General features: G+C 35.6%; 2 protein-coding genes and 1 long non-coding RNA gene across 6 annotated transcripts in view; 2 read left to right on the top strand and 1 right to left on the bottom strand.

Moving 5' to 3' along the window:
• Positions 1 to 25,672, top strand: part of LOC145733265 (uncharacterized) — a 131,200-nt gene that overhangs the window by 97,025 nt on the left and 8,503 nt on the right. The window lies entirely within an intron of this gene.
• Positions 22 to 24,453, bottom strand: LOC145732940 (uncharacterized). 2 transcript variants are annotated; one of them, XR_014179084.1, is made up of 3 exons: positions 24,317 to 24,453; positions 748 to 1,255; positions 22 to 696 (listed from the first exon to the last, which is right to left on the bottom strand). It is a non-coding gene; the product is annotated as an uncharacterized LOC145732940 (long non-coding RNA). The 2 variants fall into 2 exon arrangements; XR_014179083.1 differs by lacking the exon at positions 24,317 to 24,453 and having other exon boundaries at positions 748 to 912; positions 979 to 2,326.
• SoxN (SRY-box transcription factor soxNeuro) lies at positions 11,948 to 15,492 on the top strand. The gene has a single exon (XM_081984971.1). The coding sequence runs from the start codon at positions 12,039 to 12,041 to the stop codon at positions 13,095 to 13,097; it is 1,059 nt and encodes a 352-aa protein (XP_081841097.1). The 5' UTR covers positions 11,948 to 12,038; the 3' UTR covers positions 13,098 to 15,492.

Here is a 25,672-nt window from a genome sequence, read left to right on the forward strand (position 1 = left end):
ACAGTCAGTGACAAAATCGCCTGTAAAACCCACTTGAAGTGACCAAATCATATTTTTAAGCACATTTTTGGAATCCTCACTAAATTTCTTATCTAATGACATAAAAAACACTACAAAATCGAATACAGTCAGAGGGAAAAACGCTATCAAAGTTTGAATTGCCAAAAACACAGTTTGACATGACAGTCAGTGACAAAATCGCCTATAAAACCCACTTTGAGTGACCAAATAATATTTTTAAGTACATTTTTGGAATTTCTATTAAATTTCCTATCTAATGACATAAAAAACACTACAAAATTGATTACAGTCAAGGGGAAAAACGCTGTCAAAGTTTGAATTTACCAAAAACACAGTTTGAAATGACAGTCACGGACAAAATCGCTTGTAAACCCACTTAGAGTGAGAAAATCATTGTTTAAAGCACATTTTTAGAATCCTTATTAAATTTCCTATTCGATAACATAAAAAAATTACTACAAAAACTACAGAGCCACAGTGTTTGTAATTTACCGGTGGACACCACCGATATATAGCAAAAATCAAAGTAAAATCGAGTGACGTAACAATTAATAGAACCAAAAATGTTTCGAATGTAACGTTTGCTTCCTGCGACGACGTAGGTTTTGATTTTCTATTACATAATTATGTCATATTTTGACAGTTATGACATTCGTTCCTTTTCTGTTCCTAAACCTGAAAACTGTCAAACTGAATTGCTTGGAAGTACAAAACAACGAAACATACTTCAAAAGTACCAGAATCAGTGTAATCTTCGTTTTCGTGAGTAATTGCTATCATTGCATGCTGGCTGATTAATATACTATATGTTTGTTCAATTGATTTTGCAGGTGAACCAGTGTAGGGTTTTTGGAGTAGTTTCTCAAACTAACCAACCACAGGTGTTGCCTTCTAGATTATTGATTTTTTTCTTGATCGCTCCTTCTATCACTATAGCAATTTTCCATCATCGCTTACCTATACGATTAGCTCCTGACCAGCAGTTTATATGCCCTTCAAGTTGATTGGTTCGAGCCGTAGAAGGCCGAAAAGTCCAAAAGTCGACGCAAACGAGTCGGGATCGGTTCATTTTCACCGAAGAAAACTTCAAGTCATCGATGCAGCATTATTAAGAAGTGTTTAATAGGCATTTACGCCCTTTTGTGCGATGCGTCTCTATCAATCGTACAGTGCTGAATCACGTTCTTCACCTTTTTCGGTGTGACAACCTGGAATGCGGCCCAATCAACGTCCACTAAAAAAAAGAAGAAAGTTGAAAAAGCCGTCGCATATCATCCGTCAGCGATGAAAAATTGTTTGTAATTAATTGTTGTTGTGTATAGGCGGACCACAAATTTGTAACTTAATTTGATGATCGCACGTTTAACCTCCATCAAACCATTTCAGACTAATTGCTCTAGTGTATATTTAGTGTTAGTCTAGTTTGTGATTGGTCAAAATTTCTTGTAAACCAAACATTTGTGTCTTTTTTTGCGGGTATTTCACAAAAGAAGGATTTAAAAGCAGAACGGGATGCGTATTCTTGAAACCAAGGAAGGGAGTGGTCAAGAGAAAGGTCTGTAGAATGTGACTGGAACCAGCCAGTGTCAGGCTTCTTTTTCTATCAACACTTCTATTTTCCCCTGCTTTCAAGAATTAGGCTCCTGTTAGTGCGATTTTGCCAAATGGTTGTGTTTAGTTGAAACTGCAAACTGCTTAAATGAAGATAGTACACCTGTTGTACAACAAAGGGTGAATAAAATGGCTGTCCAGTCGTGGGTTTATTTCAGATCGCATCCTGAAAATTACCTGTCTTGGTATATAGTTCATATCTCACAGTGAGGGAAAGTCTAGGATTCCATATTTGTTTAGCCGGTGGCAATTGCCATCCACCCCAGATCAGCTGGTCACATTGGCAACACCGCTGATCTCGTCGGCAGACGACAGCAGACAGATCCCGGACGTCAAGAGAGTTGACAGGAGACAGATTCTCCCGACCGCTATCCGAAGATGACCGACTCGTTTTCGATCCACAATTTAAATCAATAATCATCGGAATGATTTCTCTTTGTAAATTCGAATTTCTTTCATTTTTGTACTTGTAGTTTAGTAATAAACTGTTTGTGTTGAGAATTACAAGAGTGGCTTATTTTGATGCTTCCCGGCAACCAGCCGCATGCCTAACAACCCTACAGGAGTAGAAAAAAACAAATTTTCACTTTTTAAAAAGGGAACCACCTTAACCTACATTTACCTCAATACCACTTTATTAATACAACACAAATAGCATCGTAAGAAATTATCTATCTATACTATTAGCATATTAAATTCGTTTTTTCATTTATAATACAAACATTATTTCCTATTCATGGATACCTTTAACCAGGTCGCAATCGTTTGTAAATTTATTGTAAGATCTAAATAAACGCGGGTGTATCGAGCAAAAAGCTCACTTTTACACTCATTGATCGCTTTTTTCATAAAAGCAAAACATACAAGTTGGCCTTATTTCGATTTTTTTTTTGTTAAGGAAGGTCGGCATCAAGTACAAATAACAAAACGTATAGATTGTTAATTAAGGATCATTTCAATGCTCAAAATATACTTTATATTTTCAAACTGTTGAGCATGTGATCTGATTTTTTAAATGATCGGTGATCTGACTAACTCTTCTCTGATGTAAGTATATTAATCATGGGTGGAACGACAGCGTTTATCAATATACGGTTTGCACACAGTAAAAATGGGAATTTTCAATTAATAAACAAAAGAGTACAGCTTCTAGTAAATAGAACAAGTATCAGGAACTAACAATATAACCCGTTTGTGCATTAAGCGACCAAAACGGAAGTCGCCATCTTTGTCTCCGACATTCGCCTACTGCGCAATTTGAAACTTCCAAGTTAGTCGTAAAACACAGTTTTAATTTCAATTTAATTTAAAAAATTTTGTTTTTGTTTGTGTTTTGCTTTTCGGTGATTAGTGGGCAACACAGCAGATTGATTCACTGATTTTCTCTGACAGTGCCAACTGGAAATGTACGGCCGCCATACTGAACGATTTTTGTTTCCCACTTCTTTTAAGTCACTTGCTGTATATAAATAACTATTAAACCTTTTTTCTGTTGGGAAGTTTGGTGTGGCAAAATGCGAAACAACAAAGTTTTGGAGTGATTTCGAACTGTGTACGTCAACAGTGGTAAAAGTGCAAAATCGGCATTTTTCGAATTAAAGCCAAAAAAAGACCGAAAGAGGGAAAAAGGAGAGATGTTATCGATTCAGGTCGGTAACCAATGGTCGTGTTTGGTCTCTCCTCTATCTAATACGGAATTGCGGAAATGACGTGTGTCGTCTTGTTCCGGGCGTTACTCCGGGCGCTTCTTCCGGTGTCCGCGAGTCTGATAAACGCGCTCACGTATACCGGAAGCTTAAACTGTTGGCCGGAGGTAACCGATGTTCCCAGCACCAGCATTTTTATCCTCCACCTTTATGTTATACTCGTTTTTTCGCTCTGACGTGTTTGGAAAATTTTAGTTTTCTCTTTCTAACGTCTTTTGCTTCATAAGTTGTTTGACATTTTTTTCCGTACAAACACATCTGCTGTACTTAAACAGTTTTTTTTTATATTCAATTCATCCTTTTTAAAATAACGAGGTGGAACTGTACTTAAACATGGTAATTGATTATCTGAAGCGGTAACCGTTGAACGAGAGGCGATTCTCATGCAATAATGGTCATTTTATATTAAACGTCGGAAAAAAGTTATTAAAATATAATTTCTTCTCGCTCTTTTTCCAGTAGCAGTGAATTGAAAAAAATCTATTTTGCGGAACTAGATCCATTTACGGCGGGAACAATATTATTAGCGTTCGATGGGATTCAGATCGGTTTCGATAAAAACATTTTTAATCGGGTAAATGTACGTGAGAAAATTCAATTTACGCGGTATCGGTTACATCTTGGTTAATATAAAACGGTGACCCTGACTTGGACCGCTCGTTCTCTCATCTGACATCTTATTTTCTCTTGTACAGATCGATCTATGGTGATTCCGGCCGAGGTTACTGCGGCGAGGGTTTTGAATATTTTATCATATTTATTAACGTTATTTTTAAACCGCACCCAATTTGAATAAATAACAATATCTCTCCGGGAGAGAGAGAGGGAGGTTTTCCACGTCCGGGTAATTAACGTGGCCATGTTAAAGTTTCCCAGTCGATGCTTCGAAACAGTGGAAATTTGCAATGTAAACTGCAATCATATATCATTTGCTGACAGTCAGATCAAGTCTTGGACCATCTCCCTTATCCCATAATACCCCGACATCCATCATCCAGGCGGTGTGCGAATCTCGTCGTGTACCCGATGGACAGGTCCGGCCTCAACATTTTCAATCATTTATTATGTTTAGATAAATTTCAGCCTCATTAACCTAAAACCGTCTTTACTTCACAAAACTTGCAAAACTCTTTACACAAGTTAACGATCATCGGTCACATGATGTTTACCAACATACCAGAACCTGTCAAAAGTGTCAGATTACGTCACACTCCACTCCAACTTCAACCACTTCCAGACCAATACTTACTTTAAAATAAATAGTGACTTGCCAAAATCCCTATCAAACAACAGTAAAAAAATCACTTACAAGAGATCAGAATGTCTAAGCTCTTCAAAAGCCATAACCTCAAATTAGACATTACAGAAAATGCTCTTTAAAATGCCGCAAAAACAAAGTTTCTACAATTATTAGCCGTTGTTGAGATATTTCTTTCAAAGAAAACTTTGGACTACTCCCACCACTTTATTTGAAGAGATAGAAAAAAAGTTTAATAGGAAGATATAGATATTATCTCGTATAAGCTATCACAAAATTGAATAATGCAAAAAGTGTTTCATTTAAGAAAGTCAAATGGTAAATTTAGGATCATGATGACGTATTGTTATTATTAGAGCTTCATCTCCAGACTCGGCGAAGATTGTCAGTTTTGACGTTTATGGTAGTTGTCACGTGATATTGCAATACTATTTCCTTAAATAGTCACGTGACAACTGTCATAATAATGGCCGAGAAGCCACCCACCATGAGTTGTCTCGAATACTTTAAGAAAACTGTTCTATACTGTGAGTATTAGAGTTTCGCGCCCAAACTGGGCAAAGTTTGTCAGTTTTGATGTCTATGATAGTAGTCACGTGATACTGGAATAGTATTTCCTTAAACAGTCACGGGACAACTGTCAAAATAATGGCCGAGCGGCTACAAACCATGACTTGTCTCTAATACTTCAAGAAAACTGTTCCATACTGTGATTTTTTAGAACTTTATGCTCAAACTGGGCAAAGTTTGGCAGTTTTTATGTCTATGATAGTTGTCACGTGATATTGGAATACTATTTCCTTAAATAGTCACGTGACAATTGTCAAAATAATGGCCGAGAAGCTACAAACCATAACTTGTCTCGAATACTTTAAGAAAACTGTTCCATACTGTGATTTTTAGAACTTCATGCTCAAACTGGGCAAAGTTTGGCAGTTTTGATGTCTAAGATAGTAGTCACGTGATACTGGAATAGTATTTCCTTAAACAGTCACGAGACAACTGTCAAAATAATGGCCGAGAAGCTACAAACCATGACTTAATCTAATACTTTAAGAACACTGTTCCATACTGTGATTTTTTAAAGCTTCATGCTCAAACTGGGCAAAGTTTGGCAGTTTTGATGTCTAAGATAGTAGTCACGTGATACTGGAATAGTATTTCCTTAAACAGTCACGAGACAACTGTCAAAATAATGGCCGAGAAGCTACAAACCATAACTTGTCTCGAATACTTTAAGAAAACTGTTCCATACTGTGATTTTTAGAACTTCATGCTCAAACTGGGCAAAGTTTGGCAGTTTCGATGTCTAAGATAGTAGTCACGTGATACTGGAATAGTATTTCCTTAAACAGTCACGAGACAACTGTCAAAATAATGGCCGAGAAGCTACAAACCATGACTTGGTCTAATACTTTAAGAAAACTGTTCCATACTGTGATTTTTTAGAGCTTCATGCCCAAACTAGGCAAAGTTTGTCAGTTTTGATGTCTATGATAGTAGTCACGTGATACTGGAATAGTATTTCCTTAAACAGTCACGGGACAACTGTCAAAATAATGGCCGAGCGGCTACAAACCATGACTTGTCTCTAATACTTCAAGAAAACTGTTCCATACTGTGATTTTTTAGAACTTTATGCTCAAACTGGGCAAAGTTTGTCAGTTTTGATGTCTATGATAGTTGTCACGTGATACTGGAATAGTATTTCCTTAAACAGTCACGAGACAACTGTCAAAATAATGACCGAGCGGCTACAAACCATGACTTGTCTCTAATACTTCAAGAAACTGTTCCATACTGTGATTTTTAGAACTTCATGCTCAAACTGGGCAAAGTTTGTCAGTTTTGATGTCTATGATAGTTGTCACGTGATACTGGAATACTATTTGCTTAAATAGCCACGTGACAACTGTCAAAATAATGGCCGAGAAGCTACAAACCATGACTTAATCTAATACTTTAAGAACACTGTTCCATACTGTGATTTTTTAAAGCTTCATGCTCAAACTGGGCAAAGTTTGGCAGTTTTGATGTCTAAGATAGTAGTCACGTGATACTGGAATAGTATTTCCTTAAACAGTCACGAGACAACTGTCAAAATAATGGCCGAGAAGCTACAAACCATGACTTGGTCTAATACTTCAAGAAAACTGTTCCATACTGTGATTTTTAGAGCTTCAAGTCCAAACTGGGCAAAGTTTGTCAGTTTTGATGTCTATGCTAGGAGTCACGTGATATTGGAATACTATTTCCTTAAACAGTCACGAGACCACTGTCAAAATAATGGCCGAGCTGCTACAAACCATGACTTGTCTCGAATACTTTAAGAAAACTGTTCCATATTGTGATTTTTAGAGCTTCAAGTCCAAATTGGACAAAGTTTGGCAGTTTTAATGTCTATGATAGTTGTCACGTGATACTGGAATAGTATTTTCTTAAATAGTCACGTGACAACTGTCAAAATAAGGGCCGAGAAGCTACAAACCATAACTTGTCTCGAATACTTTAAGAAAACTGTTCCATACTGTGATTTTTAGAATTATTCTTATAGAGAATAGGGGATTACTTTTATGAGATTTTTACTATACCTTTCCAATTAAATTTTCTGGACATATTTCATTTTAGTGGTATCGAAACGACCCCTAGCGGTGGATTTAGAAAGCTGAAAATTATTTTCAGTATTTCCTTTACTAATAAAAAAAAATTCTTTCGACGAACAGCCGCGTGCACGGCTTATTGGGACACCCTGTACATGTACAACTATAGTTTCCAAGATATAATTTTTGAAAATGGTCATTTTATTGAAATAATCAATTGTCGAATCAAAGTAGCAGAATTAGTCAGTTGAAAAATTCGTTGTAATCACGGATTTCATGTAAATGTGGCAATGCTGGAATCACAAAAATATTTTAAGTGTGTTTCTCTTGGCTCTTTTATTTTTCTTGTTACCAAATTGCCAGTTATTGCTAATATATTATCCATATTATTCAAGTGTATTTATTTAATTAATTACAAATAGTCGTTATTTATTGAAGTTAATTATTGTGTTATAGTGTGTTTACCTATAAAAATACAAAAGTTACGAAAAATTTGTGTTTGCATGATTTAAAGAAAAACATCTGGCAACTCAGCTTGTTAAATGTCAATGACGTGCAAAGGCCGAAGACTATGCACAAATCGTTTTTGTTTTTTTGACAGAATGGCAACAATGCACATTTTTTTTGACATTATTACAATTTTCCTTAAACATTGTCTAACAATCTATATGGCGTGTCTCAAGTATGCATGCAAAAGGTGTAATTTGTTTGCTTAAAATGCATAAAGTATACGCGTGAGCCGTTGATCACGTGACGTCGGGTGACAAGTCGTGATAAGTGATTTTGCGTAATTGGTAATTGGAGCAGGATAATGATTACGAGCACGTGTGCAGTCAACAAACCGAAACATGCTTTTTGATGTTTACTTGAAATAATTTTTTTATGTTATAGCTACCAGGAAAAACGTATTAAATTTCAATTAATAAGGTCGAGTTTTGTTTCCACTGATTTAGTGAATTAAAGGGATTTTCATATAACAATTCAAACAAGTGCCAAGGGATAATAGTCTTTACTGTCTGTTTTAAGGATTGTTGGGTAATTAGGGCTATATTTACCTGTCGAAGCAATCTCTCTTACCTACAATTCGTTTATGAGTGGTTTGAAAAACCCAGTAAAACTATCAGGTTAATAACGAACGGATCCGACCAGGTGTGCTGCTCCTGAAGGGCAGAGAGATGCGTCCTTTGGCCCAAACAAAAGCATGGCGGGGGTCCGTTTGATTGACAGTCGGGCGCTTTGACTGATTTCGGGTTGATAAAATGCAAGACGGGGGAGAAGGGTATGTGTGTGTGTGTATGTGGATTGCCAACCAGGTAAAGGAAACGTTCGTTTCGGGATTGGATTTGCTCGGGTAAGACCAGAACACTCGAAAGCCGTAGTTCCAATAATACTTGACCATTTTTTTTTCTCAAAAAGGTTTCTGGGTACCTCTCAACTGACAGAAAAATTTAATGTAAATGTATTACACCCAGTATTCTAATTCTAGAAGTGGGTGCAGAAAATTCAGACGTTGTTTTGATTTTGACGTATTCTAATCATATTCTAACCTTCACATGTTAATTGTCAAATGAGGAAATTTTGAAATGTCACTTGTTAACAGTGGACACTGTCATCAGACGTCAAATGTCAGTAAAGGGTTATACAGTTAATTTTGTTAGTAAAGTACAGTGATAATTAATGTGGATCTATTTTTCTCACTGTTTAATACATACAGGTGTGGTAAATCCAAAACCTACCATAGAAAAACCGTGTAACGGACAGAAACACATATACCAGATGATTGCATGCGCGTGACAAAGACAGAACACTTCCAAAAATATCAAGTAGGCCATTATTTGCATCAGTATTGACTGAATTATAATTATTAAGATAACTTTGTTATTAGAACATTCCTAAATATTTCCATTTACTTTTCCATAACATATTTAGTTAGTTTTCTGTGTAATTTGTTTTAAAACTGGAATAATGATAATTGTTTTTCGTTTACTGTTCAAACTCACGAACTGCCATTGCTTTGCAACACCTCTCTATTGTGGTAAACTGTCAAATACAATTACAGTTTTTGATTTTTGACAGACGAAATATTACTACAATAGGGAGGTCTCGTAACGCTATACAGAAATTCGACTGCTAAATAAAAAATAACACACACAGACAGAATACAGATTATCCAAATGAAGGGAAATAAATTAGGAATAATCTAACAACAAAATTAATTTTGTCGACGGACAACAGCGCGCTGAAAATATGGCCTACTTGATATTTTTTTCGTTTGCTGTCTTTGTCCCGCGCATGCAAATTATCTAGGTTCCCCTGTCCGTTACACGGCCTACCATAAAAAAATAGAAGTATAGGAAACGTCAATGAAAACTGCATTCACGTCATCAATGACGTAATTATGAGGCAAATTATAATTTTGTTGAATAAATGGCATTTGGTTTATGAGATTATTGAACAGTATTATTTCTATATTACTCTAATGGGTGTAAACGTACCAACGTATAAACTAAACAAACAAGATTTTTTTTCAGTTTTTTAAAATAATCTGGACAAATAGGGGGGCTGTTCAAAAAGTTTGACAGCTTGAAATTTCTTTAAACTGTAATTTTATTACTTTTTTTTAAGAAAGGTTTGTTTGAACATTTCTTTTTATTTTGCATAGTTTTTCTGATAGCGTCATTTTTATACGCTAATCCATAATGAAAAAAAATAGTACCTGTCCAGATTATTTTAAAAAATTGGAGAAAAAACTCCAAATAATTACTTCAAAATGATGAGCAAGCATGCCAAATTTTATATGAGTTTTATTTTAGTTTGTTAATTAAGATAATTTTTTATTCTTGGTGCATATACTTAGGGCCCACTAGCTCCGAAAGGGGGCACTTTTCAACTTTTGGGTACATCCCACTTTGGCGTTTATTTTGTATGTACTTTCTACCTTTCAAGTATCCTACAATCAATTTGAACCACCCTGTATATACCTATCAGGCACATTTAGTTGCCTATTATGATAAAATCGTTTATTAAAGTAAAACAATTGAAAAATCATGCATTAATGAGACTTATTAATGAATTTCATTTAAAGTTTAAAGTTGGTCAATTTTTTTAAATTGTGCGAGTCTAAAACAAACGTGTAGCTTAAATTTTAAGAGAATTTAATTAAAAATTAGAGTTTAATACGATTGTTATGGTCAGGTCGCCTATGGATGGCAATTGTCACAAAAAGCGTATGTCTTAGATAACGTTGCAAACAATTATTATGACAACTGTCACTTCAAACCATATACGAACTTATCAACGGCCCTACGTTCATGCTAGAACGAGAGAACCACAGCCAACTAAAACCATAACAATTATTATTGAACACCCGTTAGTTTTTGAAAAATATCTCAAAAACGGTTAGAATTACAAAAAAAAAAACACTACAGAAACTCCAAAATGCTTCTCAAGCAGTCTAAAGTCTTTCAAAACAGTCTAGAAGTTTCCAAAAGCTTTTAGAACGCTTTAAAGGCTTCCAAATGATCTTCAACTAGTCTAGAAGCTTTTAAAAAAAATTGAAATGACAGTCAGTGACAAAATCGCCTGTAAAACCCACTTGGAGTGACCGAACCATATTTTTAAGCACATTTTTGGAATCTTCATTAAATTTCTCATCTAATGACATAAAAAAACACTTTAAAATCGATTACAGTCAGGGGGAAAAACGCTGTCAAAATTTGAATTGCCAAAAACACAGTTTGACATGACAGTCAGTGACAAAATCGCCTATAAAACCCACTTGGAGTGACCGAACCATACTTTTAAGCACATTTTGGGAATCCTCATTAAATTTCCTATATAATGACATAAAAAAACACTTTAAAATCGATTACAGTGGGGGGGAAAAACGCTGTCAAAATTTGAATTGCCAAAAACACAGTTTGACATGACAGTCAGTGACAAAACCCACTTGGAGTGACCGAACCATATTTTTAAGCACATTTTTGGAATCTTCATTAAATTTCTCATCTAATGACAGAAAAAACACTACAATTTAATTAAAAATTAGAGTTTAATACAATTGTTATGGTCAGGTCGCCTATGGATGGCGATTGTCACAAAAAGCGTATGTCTTAGATAGCGTTGCAAACAATTATATTATATGACAGCTGTCAATCCGCCTGCGCCGGTTTGATTTCATGTAAAGCGAGAGAACCACAGCCAACTACGACTATAACAATTATTGACCACTCGTTATCAATCGGGCATTAGCTTAGCTGTCACATTCAAATTGGAGGTATTTTAGAATATCATTTAAAAGAAAAAAAACTTTGAGTAGTTTTGAGGAGTAAAGTGAATACGCTAATTTCCCTTTATCCAGTGAAAAGAGGAGCGCGTTTTAAACAACATTATAGGACACACAACAGAGAGAGAGCAAGCGGTTCATTAATTAGAGATTTTTAAGCACGAAATGATGCGCTTATATTAATTAATTATTATTGCTCGGTACGACGACGACGTGCCGTAAAAATACCCGCTAGGTATAATTAGTAATCGGGCAAATAATTAGCAAAAGAAACGACGCGCGCAGTCAGAAACTGCGCATAGCCTCGTCGAGGGGAATACCCGTCAGGAGGCGTTGTCTGACACGAAAGCGGCGCGCTGGTTGGTCGGGTGCAAACATGGCAGGCGTTACTGTCAATCAAGCGCAAAAGTGGGGAGAAGGTTCGGGGCCGGTTTACCCTAAAACATAACACAGTTCTCACCGGACAGCGGGAAGGTGTTAGTGAATAGCGTTTTTGTGTGAATTTAGTGCGTCTACATAGTGAAACAAACATCAAACTGTACGCGTCGTCGGGAGAAATGTTGACGATGGAAACGGACCTCAAAGGAGGTAGTTTACACGCGACAATGCCGCCGCACCACGGTTTGCAAGGATACGGAGGTCTTAACTCGTTAGGGCAACCCACGATGCATCAAATCACCCAACATCCGCATCAGTTGCACCATCAACAGCCGCAGCCGCCTCAGATGCACCAGCACCAAAGCCAACCGAATCATCAGAACCAAACCAGCAACAATAACAATACGACCAAAGCGCAAAACATGGAAAGAGTGAAACGGCCCATGAACGCGTTCATGGTTTGGTCGAGGGGACAAAGACGAAAAATGGCTCAGGAGAACCCAAAAATGCACAACTCGGAAATATCGAAACGTTTAGGTGCCGAGTGGAAATTGTTAAGTGAGTCGGAGAAACGGCCATTTATCGATGAGGCCAAGAGACTAAGGGCAGTTCATATGAAAGAACATCCCGACTACAAATACCGGCCTAGAAGGAAAACCAAGACCTTACTCAAAAAAGACAAATACCCTCTAGGTACGTCGAATCTGTTAACATCAGGAAGCGACGGCTCGCGAACCACCACCTCTTCAGTACAACAAGTAACCGCACGGGAAATGTACCAAATGCCTAACGGTTACATGCCAAACGGCTACATGATGCACGATCCCAGCTCCTATCAACAACAATACGGCGGTGCAAATTACGCGCGTTACGACATGAGCCAAATGCAACATCAGGCGTACATGAACGGCAGCTACGGCAGTTACGGCACGGCCACTTTGCCGCAAGGCTCGCCGTACGGCATTCAAGCGGCCAGTTCGTCGGGTCACAGTCCGTCGGGCAGCAGCATAAAATCGGAACCAGTTTCGCCCAGTTCGGGAATGCACACCCCCACACCAGGTGGCATTAAACGGGAATACGCCACCGGGCAGCAACATCAGCAACAAGGCGATTTACGACAAATGATTAGCATGTACTTGCCGACCGACGGATCTCAGCACATACAGCATCATCAGTACAGTTCGTCGCCGGATCCGATGGCGCCGGGCTCGTTAGCGGCACCGTTAGCGCACATGTGAGAACCGCTTTTTGCGGCACCCGAATTGGAGATGCCGCCCATATGAAACACGTTGTGATGTACATTTTTACCTTGTATATAGTCACCTTATGGTTAACTCGGTTTCTTCTTCTGTACACTTCCGGTTCCTTAAAACCGTTTCAGTATTTCCAGCCAGCGGTGATTTCTACGTAAGTCGACTTTTTTTTTTGTATCTCCCTGGTCGCCTTGTAGGGGGTCCAATTGCCAAAATGCGCCCCTTAAGCTCAATTTTAACGTGTTTTTAATTCAAAAAACGGGGCACATTTGGCTGTCAGACTCGCTAAAGTGTTTTTTTAAGTTAAGCAAAACCAAAACCTGACTAAATCTAATCAACTGTATATAATGGTTGTACATTATGTATTATTATGTTTCCGTATATTTGCGCACATATTTGGGTTTGCATTGCCCTGATTTACAAACTAAACGTACAAGTGAGAAAAACCAGGAATCACAAATAATCTAAGTAGGCCCTAAGCAGTTATTCATAGTTTCTGATTGGTCAAGAACAAATGCTTAAATCGCAACATGGTGGGCATAGTTTGTGATTGGTCAAAGTAGCAAGCTGAAAGCTGCGTTTTTTGACCAATCATATAATACGCTCACTGTACTAGAATTTTGCTACGGGGTGTCTCAAACACATACTGTATTATAAGTGTTGACCAGAAAATAACAAGATTTGGTTTGTTTTAAGTCTTGTAATCCTACCTGACATAAGATGTGTCTTATGTGTTATACAACTCAATTATTTCATATGATTTAAAGAGTAGTGACTTTAATGTTGCTAAATTACGCTGAAACTAAGCGCAAAATGATTTTCTGGTTTACAAATTGAATGTGTTTTTAATACACAACTCAAATAATGACTTAAATTGTTCAGAAACACCCACAAAAACAACTTTTTTGAAACGACTTAAAAATAATGGCCTATAAAGTAAATCAAACAAAAATTGATACTGATCACAGTCGTACTAATTTTAAACCTTCACGAATTCAAATTGTAATTTGATTAGAAAGTACTTTCATCAAATTCTGGTTGCATTTCTCCATTGTGGTTAGTAATAACCGAACAAGGTCTCAGTTTTGTTTATTTAAGCTTGAAAAGTTCAATCAGGTCAAATGCCTAAAAATTAATTGTTTTTGTAGATTCAAAAATGCATTTTCAATTATTATATCATCTTGGAACAATTGCGTAAATTGCAGCACTGTTAGTAGCTTGTGATTGGTCAAAAAAAGCAGCAAGCTAGAAGCTGCTTTTTTGACCAATCACAAACTACTACTACCCACTGTGCTGTCATTTACGTCAAGTCTACATGAACAGCACTTACGTAAATCACCATTTTTGAACCAATCACAAACTCATGTCATATGATTGGTCAAAAAAGTAGCTTTGAAAGCAAACAAATTCTGAATACCCTGTATATCGGTTAAAAAACTGTTTTAAAGCGGAAATTAGTTTATAATTAAGTCGATTTCCAATTCAGTCAAATTGAAAGTGCACAATTGCATTTGTTTACAGTGTTGACACCTTGATCTCAATCCAATCAATTACCTATACTGTTTATTGAAACTGAAAAATCAATTGATTATTTCATTATTAGGGCAATGCAAACCTCCCCAACTTAAAAAAGGGCGTTTTTCCTAACCTTTGGCCTCTTTTAAGGTTCGTTGTATAGGTTCCTAGCAAGTTTAAACCCTAAACAGAGTTAACTTCAAATTAACCTATACAACTAACCATACATTTTTAGTGATTTTATATTGTAAATACCTAAATTCAAAGCAACGTTTTTCCCCTTTTGAAACAACAGAAAATCTCCTCTTCCCTAAGTGCTGCTGTGATTTATAGGTTAAGTTGTTGCAAATTTCCATTTAGTAATATCCGCGACTTTACTCAACATTATGGACCAAATCGAACTGATGGATGATGACGTAACCAGGTTACGTTATTCTGATTGGTTCTAGCAATGTTACTTTCCGTAAGCTTTCTCAACAATGTACAGAGGGGACAATCATTAAGAATAATTACTGTGAGGAAAAACGCTGCTTTAAAACCCAAAATTTTGACTTGTTACTCGTTGTTATATGAATATTAAACGTTTGTTAAAATTAATTTGAGGCAGTTTTTTGTTTAACTAAATTTCGGAAACAAAAAAAAAATGTGATATATAAAATAAGCGCGAAGCCTGGCAGCGTTGCAAAAAATATCACCGATATACTATAATAAAATAGTAATAATAATATTAATGTACTTTGTATATAAAACCCGGTTGTACATAGAACTGTATTTTGAATTTTTCAGTTTATTTTTAATTATTGTACAGTGTGTTACAGTTATTAGTCAATGGAATGATAATGTGAATATATAAAATTGACAAGTTTTTGGAAATGGTTTTATTTGACCTCCCCGACGAACCGATGTCATAAAAATGACAGTCAAGCTTAAATTTATTGGGTCCGGTCGTAAAAACCGAAAAATTTGGAAAGGTGACAAATTAAATTAGGGTAGTAAAATTACCTGACTTTTATGATGGAAACTCTTTACAAGCTTACAACTCAAGCTGTGTTACCTTAATAAAAATAAAATTTTGACTCTTAAAAGTCACCTACTTTTAGAAAATTTGACCGGGTTTTGTCTAAAATTGCAATATTTTTTGCCAGACAGAAATGCTTTGTAAATAAACAATTTGACCACCCGAGTAACCGGTCTAGTTTCACTTAGTCACACACACAAAAAGAAGAGATGAAGAATGCGTGGAAATTATGGAGGTGGTTAATTGCCCAGAAATTGAAAAAGAAGTCTGACTGATTAATTTCAACAGCTAAACATATTTTTCAGCGACTTATTGAGCAGGCTAACAAGTCCAGAAATTTTGATTATAAAAACTGAATTACTTATTTTACAAGTCAAACAAATTTTAAAGAAGAATTGAACAATTTCAGTGTTAAAAAAGCCTGGAAGAATGTTTTTAAATGATTGAGCTGGCTAACTGTCCAGAAATGTTGAAATTTCAAAAGCCAAAGATGAATTCAAACAATTGGTCACGTGACCACTTTATTATAGGAAGTTTGTATCTTGTAATCAAATGACGTCACAGGTCGTCACGAGGGTGTTCCAAGTTGAACTTTGATAATATCTTCAGTAAAGCTGTAAATATGACACATTACAAAAATGGCTTCCATTGAGAGGTTTTTTCGTACTTGTAGCTTGAGTATTAATGAATAAGACAATCGAGGTATTAAGGGTCAAAGTGAAAAGTGTCCCAAAATTGTTTAGAGAACCTTTATAATGGGAAAAAGGTTAAATTTGTATAGTTTGGCTTACTTTACTTTAAAAAAGCTTGCCAACAAAATAGGAAACTAACCTTTGTTGTTTTCAGCGCTAAAATTAGTAGTTTTTCAAGTTGAACAAAGCCATTTTCCTATTTTTTGGTTTTACGGATTTACCTTAACACTCAAAAAGTTTCGAAGATTTTGCAAAAAAATTTAATTATTCTTCTACTATTTTCTCGATAGTTCTGTTGGTTATAAGAAAAAAATCGAAAAAAAAAAACTACCAAAAACAATCTAACCTGAAATACTGCTTGCACTTGGAAACAATGTTGCCAGGTCTACCGTTAAAACGGTATATCTACCGTTTTTATAGTTCTTCTACCGTTCTCCTGTTTTTTTTATATATTTAAATACCATTTTTAATTACGTTATTGCCATTACGTTGGTTGTGAAACTTTTTGTATACTTTTTCTGTTTATTGGATAGGAAATTTAATAAGGATTCTAAAAATGCGTTTAAAACAGTCATTTTCTTATTCTCTAAAACCACGTGATGTCTATGTCACTATTCTCAGAATTGTCAAAATTTTACTAGAATTTGCAAGAATTACGTTTTAACACAGTTTTCGAAACAAGACGATTTTATGAGACTTAACAGTTATTTTTACAATTGTCACTTCATAGTCTAGCTAAAGAGTCTTCTGAAATCACGTGACAACTGTCACTAACGTCAAAACTGTCAAACTATGCTCCAAAGTTGCAAAAATCAGGATTTAGAAACGTTTTTTTGAAGTATTTGATATAAAACGTGTTTCTAAGAATTATGACAGTTATTTTGACCATTATTACGTGACTGTCTAGCTAAATAATCTTCTGAAATCACGTGACAACTGTCAATAACGTCAGAACTGTCACACCATTCTCAAAAGTTGCAAAAATCAAGGTTTAGAAACATTTTCTTGCAGTATATGGTATAAAACGTGTTTCTGAGGTTTATGACAGTTATTTTGACAATTGTCACTTCATTGTCTAGCTAAATAGTCTTCTGAAATCACGTGACAACTGTCACTAACTTCAAAACTGTCAAACCATGCGCAAAAGTTGCAAAAATCAGGATTTGGAAACGTTTTCTTGAAGTATTTGATATAAAACGTGTTTCTGAGAATTATGACAGTTATTTTGACATTTATTACGTGACTGTCTAGCGAAATAGTGTTATACAATCACGTGACAACTGTCACTAACGTCAAAACTGTCAAACTATGCTCCAAAGTTGCAAAAATCAGGGTTTAGAAACGTTTTCTTGCAGTATTTGATATAAAACGTGTTTCTAAGATTTTTGACAGTTATTTTGACAATTGTCACTTCAAAGGTTAGCTAAATAGTCTAAAAACTGTCACTAAAGTCAAAACTGTCAAACCATGTTCAAAAGTTACCGAAATCAGGATTTAGAAACGTTTTCTTGCAGTATTCGATATAAAGTGTTTTTGAGATTTATGATTTTTGACAATGGTGACGTGCCTGTCTAGCTAAATTATCGTTTAAAACCATGTGATATCAGTCACTAATGTCAAAACTTAAAAAAACAGTTATTAATAAAAAATATTAAAAATTTACATTTTTGAAGTACGGTTAAGAATCAATGAGTAAAATTTTTAAAAGACACCCTGTATAATAATGTAAAATGAATGGATTTGTTTTGATCTACCGTTTTTTGACTGATTATTCTACCGCCATTAATTAAGGATTGACTTGGCAACACTGCATGGAAAATATCATCATAAATTCAAATCAGAAGCCATTTTGCTCTAAGTTTAATGCATCAAGTTTTACGAATTTCTTTATCTGAAATTTCGATTTTTAGTCGTTATTTTCACGAAAACGGTGCACATTAGATACGACACAACAAAACTTGAGATATACTGAAAGTCAAACAAAAATTGGGATAACATGACAACCTTGTAAATCTTACATTGTCTAGAACCTGCGTCAGGTAAATAAAAAAAGTTGTAGGAAATTTCGTTATGTACAAGATTGTAATAAAGTATTTTTGCCCTTAAGGGGTCACAATAAGGCAAAAAGTGACTGAGTGTATTTTCAATAAAATTTGGTTTTGAATGTAACGTGACATTCAAAAATCTTATCAGTTCATACTGACTGAATTTTTCGGACATTTTAGATACAAAAATCGAGCAGAAGAACGTGAAAACATAGATTCCCTATAGCGGTCTTAACGAGGTTTTCATTCTTGGACTAATGAAGGATTCGCGTGAATCGAAACCAGCCTCCAAAATTAATTGAGCAGTCCGTTTTTAACGTGTTAGTCACGTAAATAGGCTTTTAAGTATTTCTTGGTCTTTTGTTTCGTTTTGTTTCTACCTGTAAATTACCTAGTCTAGTTGGGGGCACGTGGCCTCCGTCTAATTTCTTCGTATCGGACGATATGAACTAGCGATAGCTACCGACACCATTGTGTGTAAATTGCCGGGGTTTCGAATTTAGGTGACAAACGCAATTTGTTTTAGATTTTCGTTTCGGTTAATGTTAAATGAAATTATGGGCGGCCAGGTGGGCGGCTTGATGGATTTGTGTTAATGCAATTTCGCGGCCCAACCCCTTCCCTGATCTGGTTGTTTGATTTCGAACGGGTTTTTGGGTGGGTGCCTTAGTTTACTTTGTTAAAACCATCTACAGCAATGCGACGTTAAACTCGGACATTTTTCAGGTCAAAAACCTACCCTAAATACCAGAAATTTCATGCTAAATGCTGTCTATGCAATATTGTAGTCAGTTCCGACTGAAATTGCCCTAATTTATGACCGAAAAAGGGTCTGACTGTAAAGTAGTAGCCTGCACACAACTTTGCCTGCTAAAAATAACCAAAACTTGTTTAAATTAATTTTTTGTAGGAGCAAACGCAACACAAACACAACAAAATTGTAGTAGAACCGGAGCATTTGGAGCTGAGACTTGTCATTGCCGGTTTTTTTTAGGCCCGTTTGCACAAACCGGTTTTAGGGATAGCCTTAGGTTAAGAAGTTAGGTAGGGCTCTGTTTCTGTTGCACTGATCTGAATTTTGATCCCTAAATAACTTTAGGTGTTACCTATTTTAGGTGGTCGTTTTTGAGCCCCTAACGACTCACCGAATCACGTTTTTAAGCACATTTTTGGAATCCTCATTAAATTTCCTATTCAATAACCTAAAAAAAACACTAAAAAATTCGGTACAGTCAGGTAGAAAAACGCCGTCAAAATCTAAACTGCAAAAAACACAGTTTGAAAGGACAGTCAGGGACAAAATCGCCTGTAAAACCTACTTAGAATCACCGAATCACGTTTTTAAGCACATTTTTGGAATCCTCATTAAATTTCCTATCCAATAACCTTAAAAAAACACTCAAAAATTCAGTACAGTCAGGTAGAATGCCCTGTCAAAATTTAAACTGCAAAAAACACAGTTTGAAAGGACAGTCAAGGACAAAATCGCCTATAAAACCTACTTAGAATCACCGAATCACGTTTTTAAGCACATTTTTGGAATCCTCATTAAATTTCCTATTCAATAACCTAAAAAAAACACTAAAAAATTCGGTACAGTCAGGTAGAAAAACGCTGTCAAAATTTAAACTGCAAAAAACACAGTTTGAAAGGACAGTCATGGACAAAATCGCCTGTAAAACCTACTTAGAATCACCGAATCACGTTTTTAAGCACATTTTTGGAATCCTCATTAAATTTCCTATCCAATAACCTAAAAAAACACTAAAAAATTCGGTACAGTCAGGTAGAAAAGCGCTGTCAAAATTTGAACTTCCAGAAATGCAGTTTTAAAGTACAGTAAGTGACAAAATCGCCTATAAAACCTACTTAGAATCACCGAATCACGTTTTTAAGCACATTTTTGGAATCCTCATTAAATTTCCTATTCAATAACCTAAAAAAACACTAAAAAATTCGGAACAGTCAGGTAGAAAAGCGCTGTCAAAATTTAAACTGCAAAAAACACAGTTTGAAAAGACAGTCAGGGACAAAATAGCCTGTAAAACCTACTTAGAATAACCGAATCACGTTTTTAAGCACATTTTTGGAATCCTCATTAAATTTCCTATTCAATAACCTAAAAAAAAGACTCAAAAATTCAGTACAGTCAGGTAAAAAAGCGCTGTCAAAATTTGAACTTCCAGAAATGCAGTTTGAAAGTACAGTCAGTGACAAAATCGCCTATAAAACCTGCTTAGAATCACCGAATCACATTTTTAAGCACATTTTTGGAATCCTCATTAAATTTCCTATCCAATAACCTAAAAAAAACACTAAAAAATTCGGTACAGTCAGGTAGAAAAGCGCTGTCAAAATTTAAACTGCAAAAAACACAGTTTGAAAGGACAGTCAGGGACAAAATCGCCTGTAAAACCTACTTAGAATCACGGAATCACGTTTTTAAGCACATTTTTGGAATCCTCATTAAATTTCCTATCCAACAACCTTAAAAAAACACTCAAAAATTCAGTACAGTCAGGTAGAAAAGCGCTGTCAAAATTTGAACTTCCAGAAATGCAGTTTTAAAGTACAGTAAATGACAAAATCGCCTATAAAACTTACTTAGAATCACCGAATCACATTTTTAAGCACATATTTGGAATCCTCATTAAATTTCCTATTCAATAACCTAAAAAAGCACTAAAAAATTCGGAACAGTCAGGTAGAAAAGCGCTGTCAAAATTTAAACTGCAAAAAACACAGTTTTAAAGTACAGTAAGTGACAAAATCGCCTATAAAACCTACTTAGAATCACCGAATCACGTTTTTAAGCACATTTTTGGAATCCTCATTAAATTTCCTATTCAATAACCTAAAAAAACACTAAAAAATTCGGAACAGTCAGGTAAAAAACCACTGTCAAAATTGAAACTGCAAAAAACGCAGTTTGAAAGGACAGTCAGGGACACAATCGCCTGTAAAACCTACTTAGAATCACCGAATCACGTTTTTAAGCACATTTTTGGAATCCTCATTAAATTTCCCATCCAATAACCTTAAAAAAACACTAAAAAATTCAGTACAGTCAGGTAAAAAAACGCTGTCAAAATTTGAACTTCCAGAATTGCAGTTTTAAAGTACAGTAAGTGAAAAAATCGCCTATAGAACCTACTTAGAATCACCGAATCACGTTTTTAAGCACATTTTTGGAATCCTCATTAAATTTCATATTCAATAACCTAAAAAAACACTAAAAAATTCGGAACAGTCATGGAGAAAAGCTCTGTCAAAATTGAAACTGCAAAAAACACAGTTTGAAAGGACAGTCAGGGACAAAATCGCCTGTAAAACCTACTTAGAATCACCGAATCATGTTTTTAAGCACATTTTTGGAATCCTCATTAAATTTCCTATTCAATAACCTAAAAAAATTCGGAACAGTCAGGTAGAATGCCCTGTCAAAATTTAAACTGCAAAAAACACAGTTTGAAAAGACAGTCAGGGACAAAACCGCCTATAAAACCTACTTAGAATCACCGAATCACATTTTTAAGCACATATTTGGAATCCTCATTAAATTTCCTATTCAATAACCTAAAAAAGACACTCAAAAATTCGGTACAGTCAGGTAAAAAAGCGCTGTCAAAATTTGAACTTTTAGAAAAACAGTTTTAAAGTACAGTGAGTGACAAAATCGCTTGTAAAACCTACTTAGAATCACCGAATCACGTTTTTAAGAACATTTTTGGAATCCTCATTAACGGCAGCAAACAAAAATAACTAACACAAATAACCTCAAGTTTTGATTTTAAACCGTAAAAATTCATCTAATCCTCAAAAAAACTCAATTCCCACAATACAAACAAACGCAAACTGTCACCACTATTTACGCCATATTGGAATTTTTGACAACTAGTATAGTAGACGGTGGTCCCATTAATGCACGATTTTATCATAGCCAACTAAATACGCTCGTAGTGTAAGTTCCATCCTTCTTTATTTGTATTAAACAGAGAGAAATAGAATCACATTATTTAGTTGACATCCACCATCAACGACAGAATTAACTGTCACTGTCATTGTCAAGGGTGTATAATGTTGCCGTCGTATCCGTAATATCTAGTTAATCTAATACAAAACTTAAGTTTAGTTTTAGTTTAGTTAAAAGACCAAAATCCATGGAAAATTCAAAGTGTAGTAAACCAAACATCGATCTAACCTATAAATTGGTAATTTTGCTTGCTTCTAAAATAGCAATTTTAGCAAGTTTGCGGCCTCATTATATTAAAATTCCAAGAAATGGTTGAGGTACGTACAAATAACATTTTTTCAAATAAATTCATTTCCTCGTGTCTTTTATTTTAGTGAAAAATTCGGAGTTGTCAATGTCATAGAGATTTCCACAAATCTAGTAATGTCACTAGACATTTTAAATATTCCTAGATATTTACCTAAAAATGCAATGTTGCCAGCTATTAGGTAGGGTTGGAGTAAACATGGTGCAACCAAAAATTTATGTTAAGGTAACCTAAAAATTAGGGAAACACTAGTAAAGTTCCAATAATCACCCTGTACGCGTCTACTATAGAACCAAGAAAAAAAAACTACTATTTTTTTTTAGTAATCTACTGAAATTGTAACGCAGGAAATTCAACACCAGGTTAGGTAAGTTTAGACTTTCTTGCCGCACTTAAAACAATAGTATTTTGATAGTTGACTTGGTATATAGGGTTGCATACCTGTTTTTAGGTTACAACTTTCTATACAGTTTGTGTTGTAGCCAATAATTTTTGCAAATTTACTTCTGATATCAAATCTGACAAGGAGCTTAAGGGACGATCAACAAAGATACGCGAGGATGCATTAGCAATTAGGGCAATTGCGTGTGCCGAATAAGACATTAAATTTTCTGGCTGATGAGAGTAAATGGGCCGTGAACGCCAGATTTACGTTATTCTTATATTAAAACCAACGTTTCGGGAGGGGAAAACCTAATGAAAAAATAATGTTTGGTGTCTGCATGTTTAGATTAGGAAGAAATCGTTTTTTGCCACTTTCTGTTGTTTTTTTTTTTTTACACGCAGTGACGTTACTATTAATTTGACGTGTCAGATTGTCTAGTTTGGATCTACCCTATCCATGGAATTTTGACATTTTTTTTTAACCAAGAAATGTCTGACTTGACACTTGACACTTCAAGATTTCCCTGTTATTTTGATAGCACCGAGTACTTTAGTAGTAATCTAGGCCAAGTTGATTTTTGAACAGCCATCACGTGATCAGTCCAATTATGTTAAACTGGCTGTCAACTGTCAAACAACCACGTTAGTGATACGAAAAAAAAACCAAACTTGACCGGAAAAAAATATGGGATAGAATAACCTCTGATTTTTCTGGTATGTCGAGATTCCCATGGTGGCGCGCTTCCGCTTCCGGACAGGTGAGTAGCGCCATCGCAGCACCGGGAAACACGGTTGCCTGCGGGCCTACCGGACCGAGTACTGCTCTGATTTCGCACGAGTGCCTCGCTTCAACGACTTTTCCGACCGAAAATTCGTGTAGGCAAACACGTGTTAACTCGTAATCACCCTATTTTTCAGATTAATTTAGAAAATCGGAAATGACGGTCAGTTTCCTGTCACTTAACTGATGGCTACTCAACGTTTGCGTACTGTAAGCCAAACTGAAGTTAAGTCTGAACCCTTTTAGAGTTCGCAACAGGCACTAAAAGGTTACGAAACGTGGGCGACATACCTTGCAACTATTATTGTCTCTCACAAATATGCAACCAGCAGTCCTAATTCTCAAATATCAGTTTGGAGGTTATCAACCGAGAAGAGGGGAATGATGTAGTAATGTTTGTTTCTTCCCAGGAGCTCCCTTTGGCCTCGTCAGTCAGGCAAGGGGCTGCCAATCCTTCCCGGTTGATAGATAACAAAAAACTCACCCTACCTGCTCCTTATTTAGTTAAAAAACAATCCTAAATCCTGTTTCTTCTTTCTTACACTTCCTAGTTGCAGAATACAGTGGAAGTACCAAGGTTTTCCTTTATTTTGAATATTTGAAGAATAAAACACATAAACACAACATAAAACTTTCAAAACCAATGTCAATTGTCAAAATTATTGACATTTTTGGCAGCTTTCAACTTCAAACTTCAATTGCGACGTTGCTAGCTAAAAAGCGCAATAAAAGTAGTTTTTTTGACCAATCACAAACATAAAGACATTAAATCAACTTTATAAGATCTCCAGGAACTGAAGACATAGGGGACAATTCATTGCATTGAAAATCGCGCACCGTGTATACAAAACCCAGCGTGTGTATATGTGAGCCTGGATGCGCACAACAATATTTTTCACGTAATATCTCGATTATAAATCAATCACCGATGATTTACGAGCAGTAAAATAACCTATAAAAGGCATTTATTTTTAACTCAATTTTGCATTTGATTTCCTCGTAAATTTTGGTAGTCGTTAAGCTCTCCCTGACTGAAAATGCATGCTTTATTAGTACTATTTCGAGGGAACCCCATCATAAATCAGCTTTGGAAATATTTCGAGATGATCTTTACCTGCCGTAAAGGTTTTTTTTCCGTAAAAAAAAGATTCTGGTATGAAGAGAATGACTTTTTTGTCGTTAGTTATATCCATATTGGGTCATGGTAGGGCTGGAACAGTAGCTGAATACTTAACAGATATTTGTTCCGAATTGTAAATCATTTTAAATCTCAGAAAAGTACCTCAGAATTTTTTCTTTATTTAATTGGCCGCTAGAGGGCCATTCATTCTTTCAAATTTGACAATTGTCGTTTGTGCGTGCAAAAAACATATTGATCAATTGGAGACTAGTTGAAAATGTCACTTTTTTGCACGCTCTTCTTTTCCACCCTGTATAGTACAGTGGTGGTGCATTTAAGTCAGACTTTTTTTCCATCAGCCAAAAGCTAATATGAATTAAGCTCAATGACAGTCCAGACTGTATCAAAATCTGTCATTTCGTTTAGAAATGGAACGGTTAGTTAATAACAGGGAATTAATTCGAAAATCTCCAACTATTTACAATAATTAATTTCTTTTGAAAACCGCATATACACACACACAGTCGTCGATTTGGTAAGGGCCGGCTTGCACCGAGCCCTTTGACTACAACCGTGAAATTATAGCCCTGTTCAAATAAACTTTGGCCTTAATGCGATTGTGCTTAATGAAATTGAACAGGCAGCAAAGGCTGACCAGCGGCATTTCGAGGGTTTCGTCCAATTTGGGGTGGCGGGTGAAGTAACATTAAAACGTTTCGTTAATG

This window comes from Ips typographus, linkage group LG8, assembly GCF_016097725.1.
Source record: "Ips typographus isolate SLU linkage group LG8, UJ_Ityp_2.0, whole genome shotgun sequence".
Lineage (NCBI taxonomy): Eukaryota > Metazoa > Arthropoda > Insecta > Coleoptera > Curculionidae > Ips > Ips typographus.

Excerpts from the sequence above, each read along its gene's own strand:
- SoxN (XM_081984971.1), top strand. The coding sequence starts at position 12,039 with ATGTTGACGATGGAAACGGACCTCAAAGGAGGTAGTTTACACGCGACA.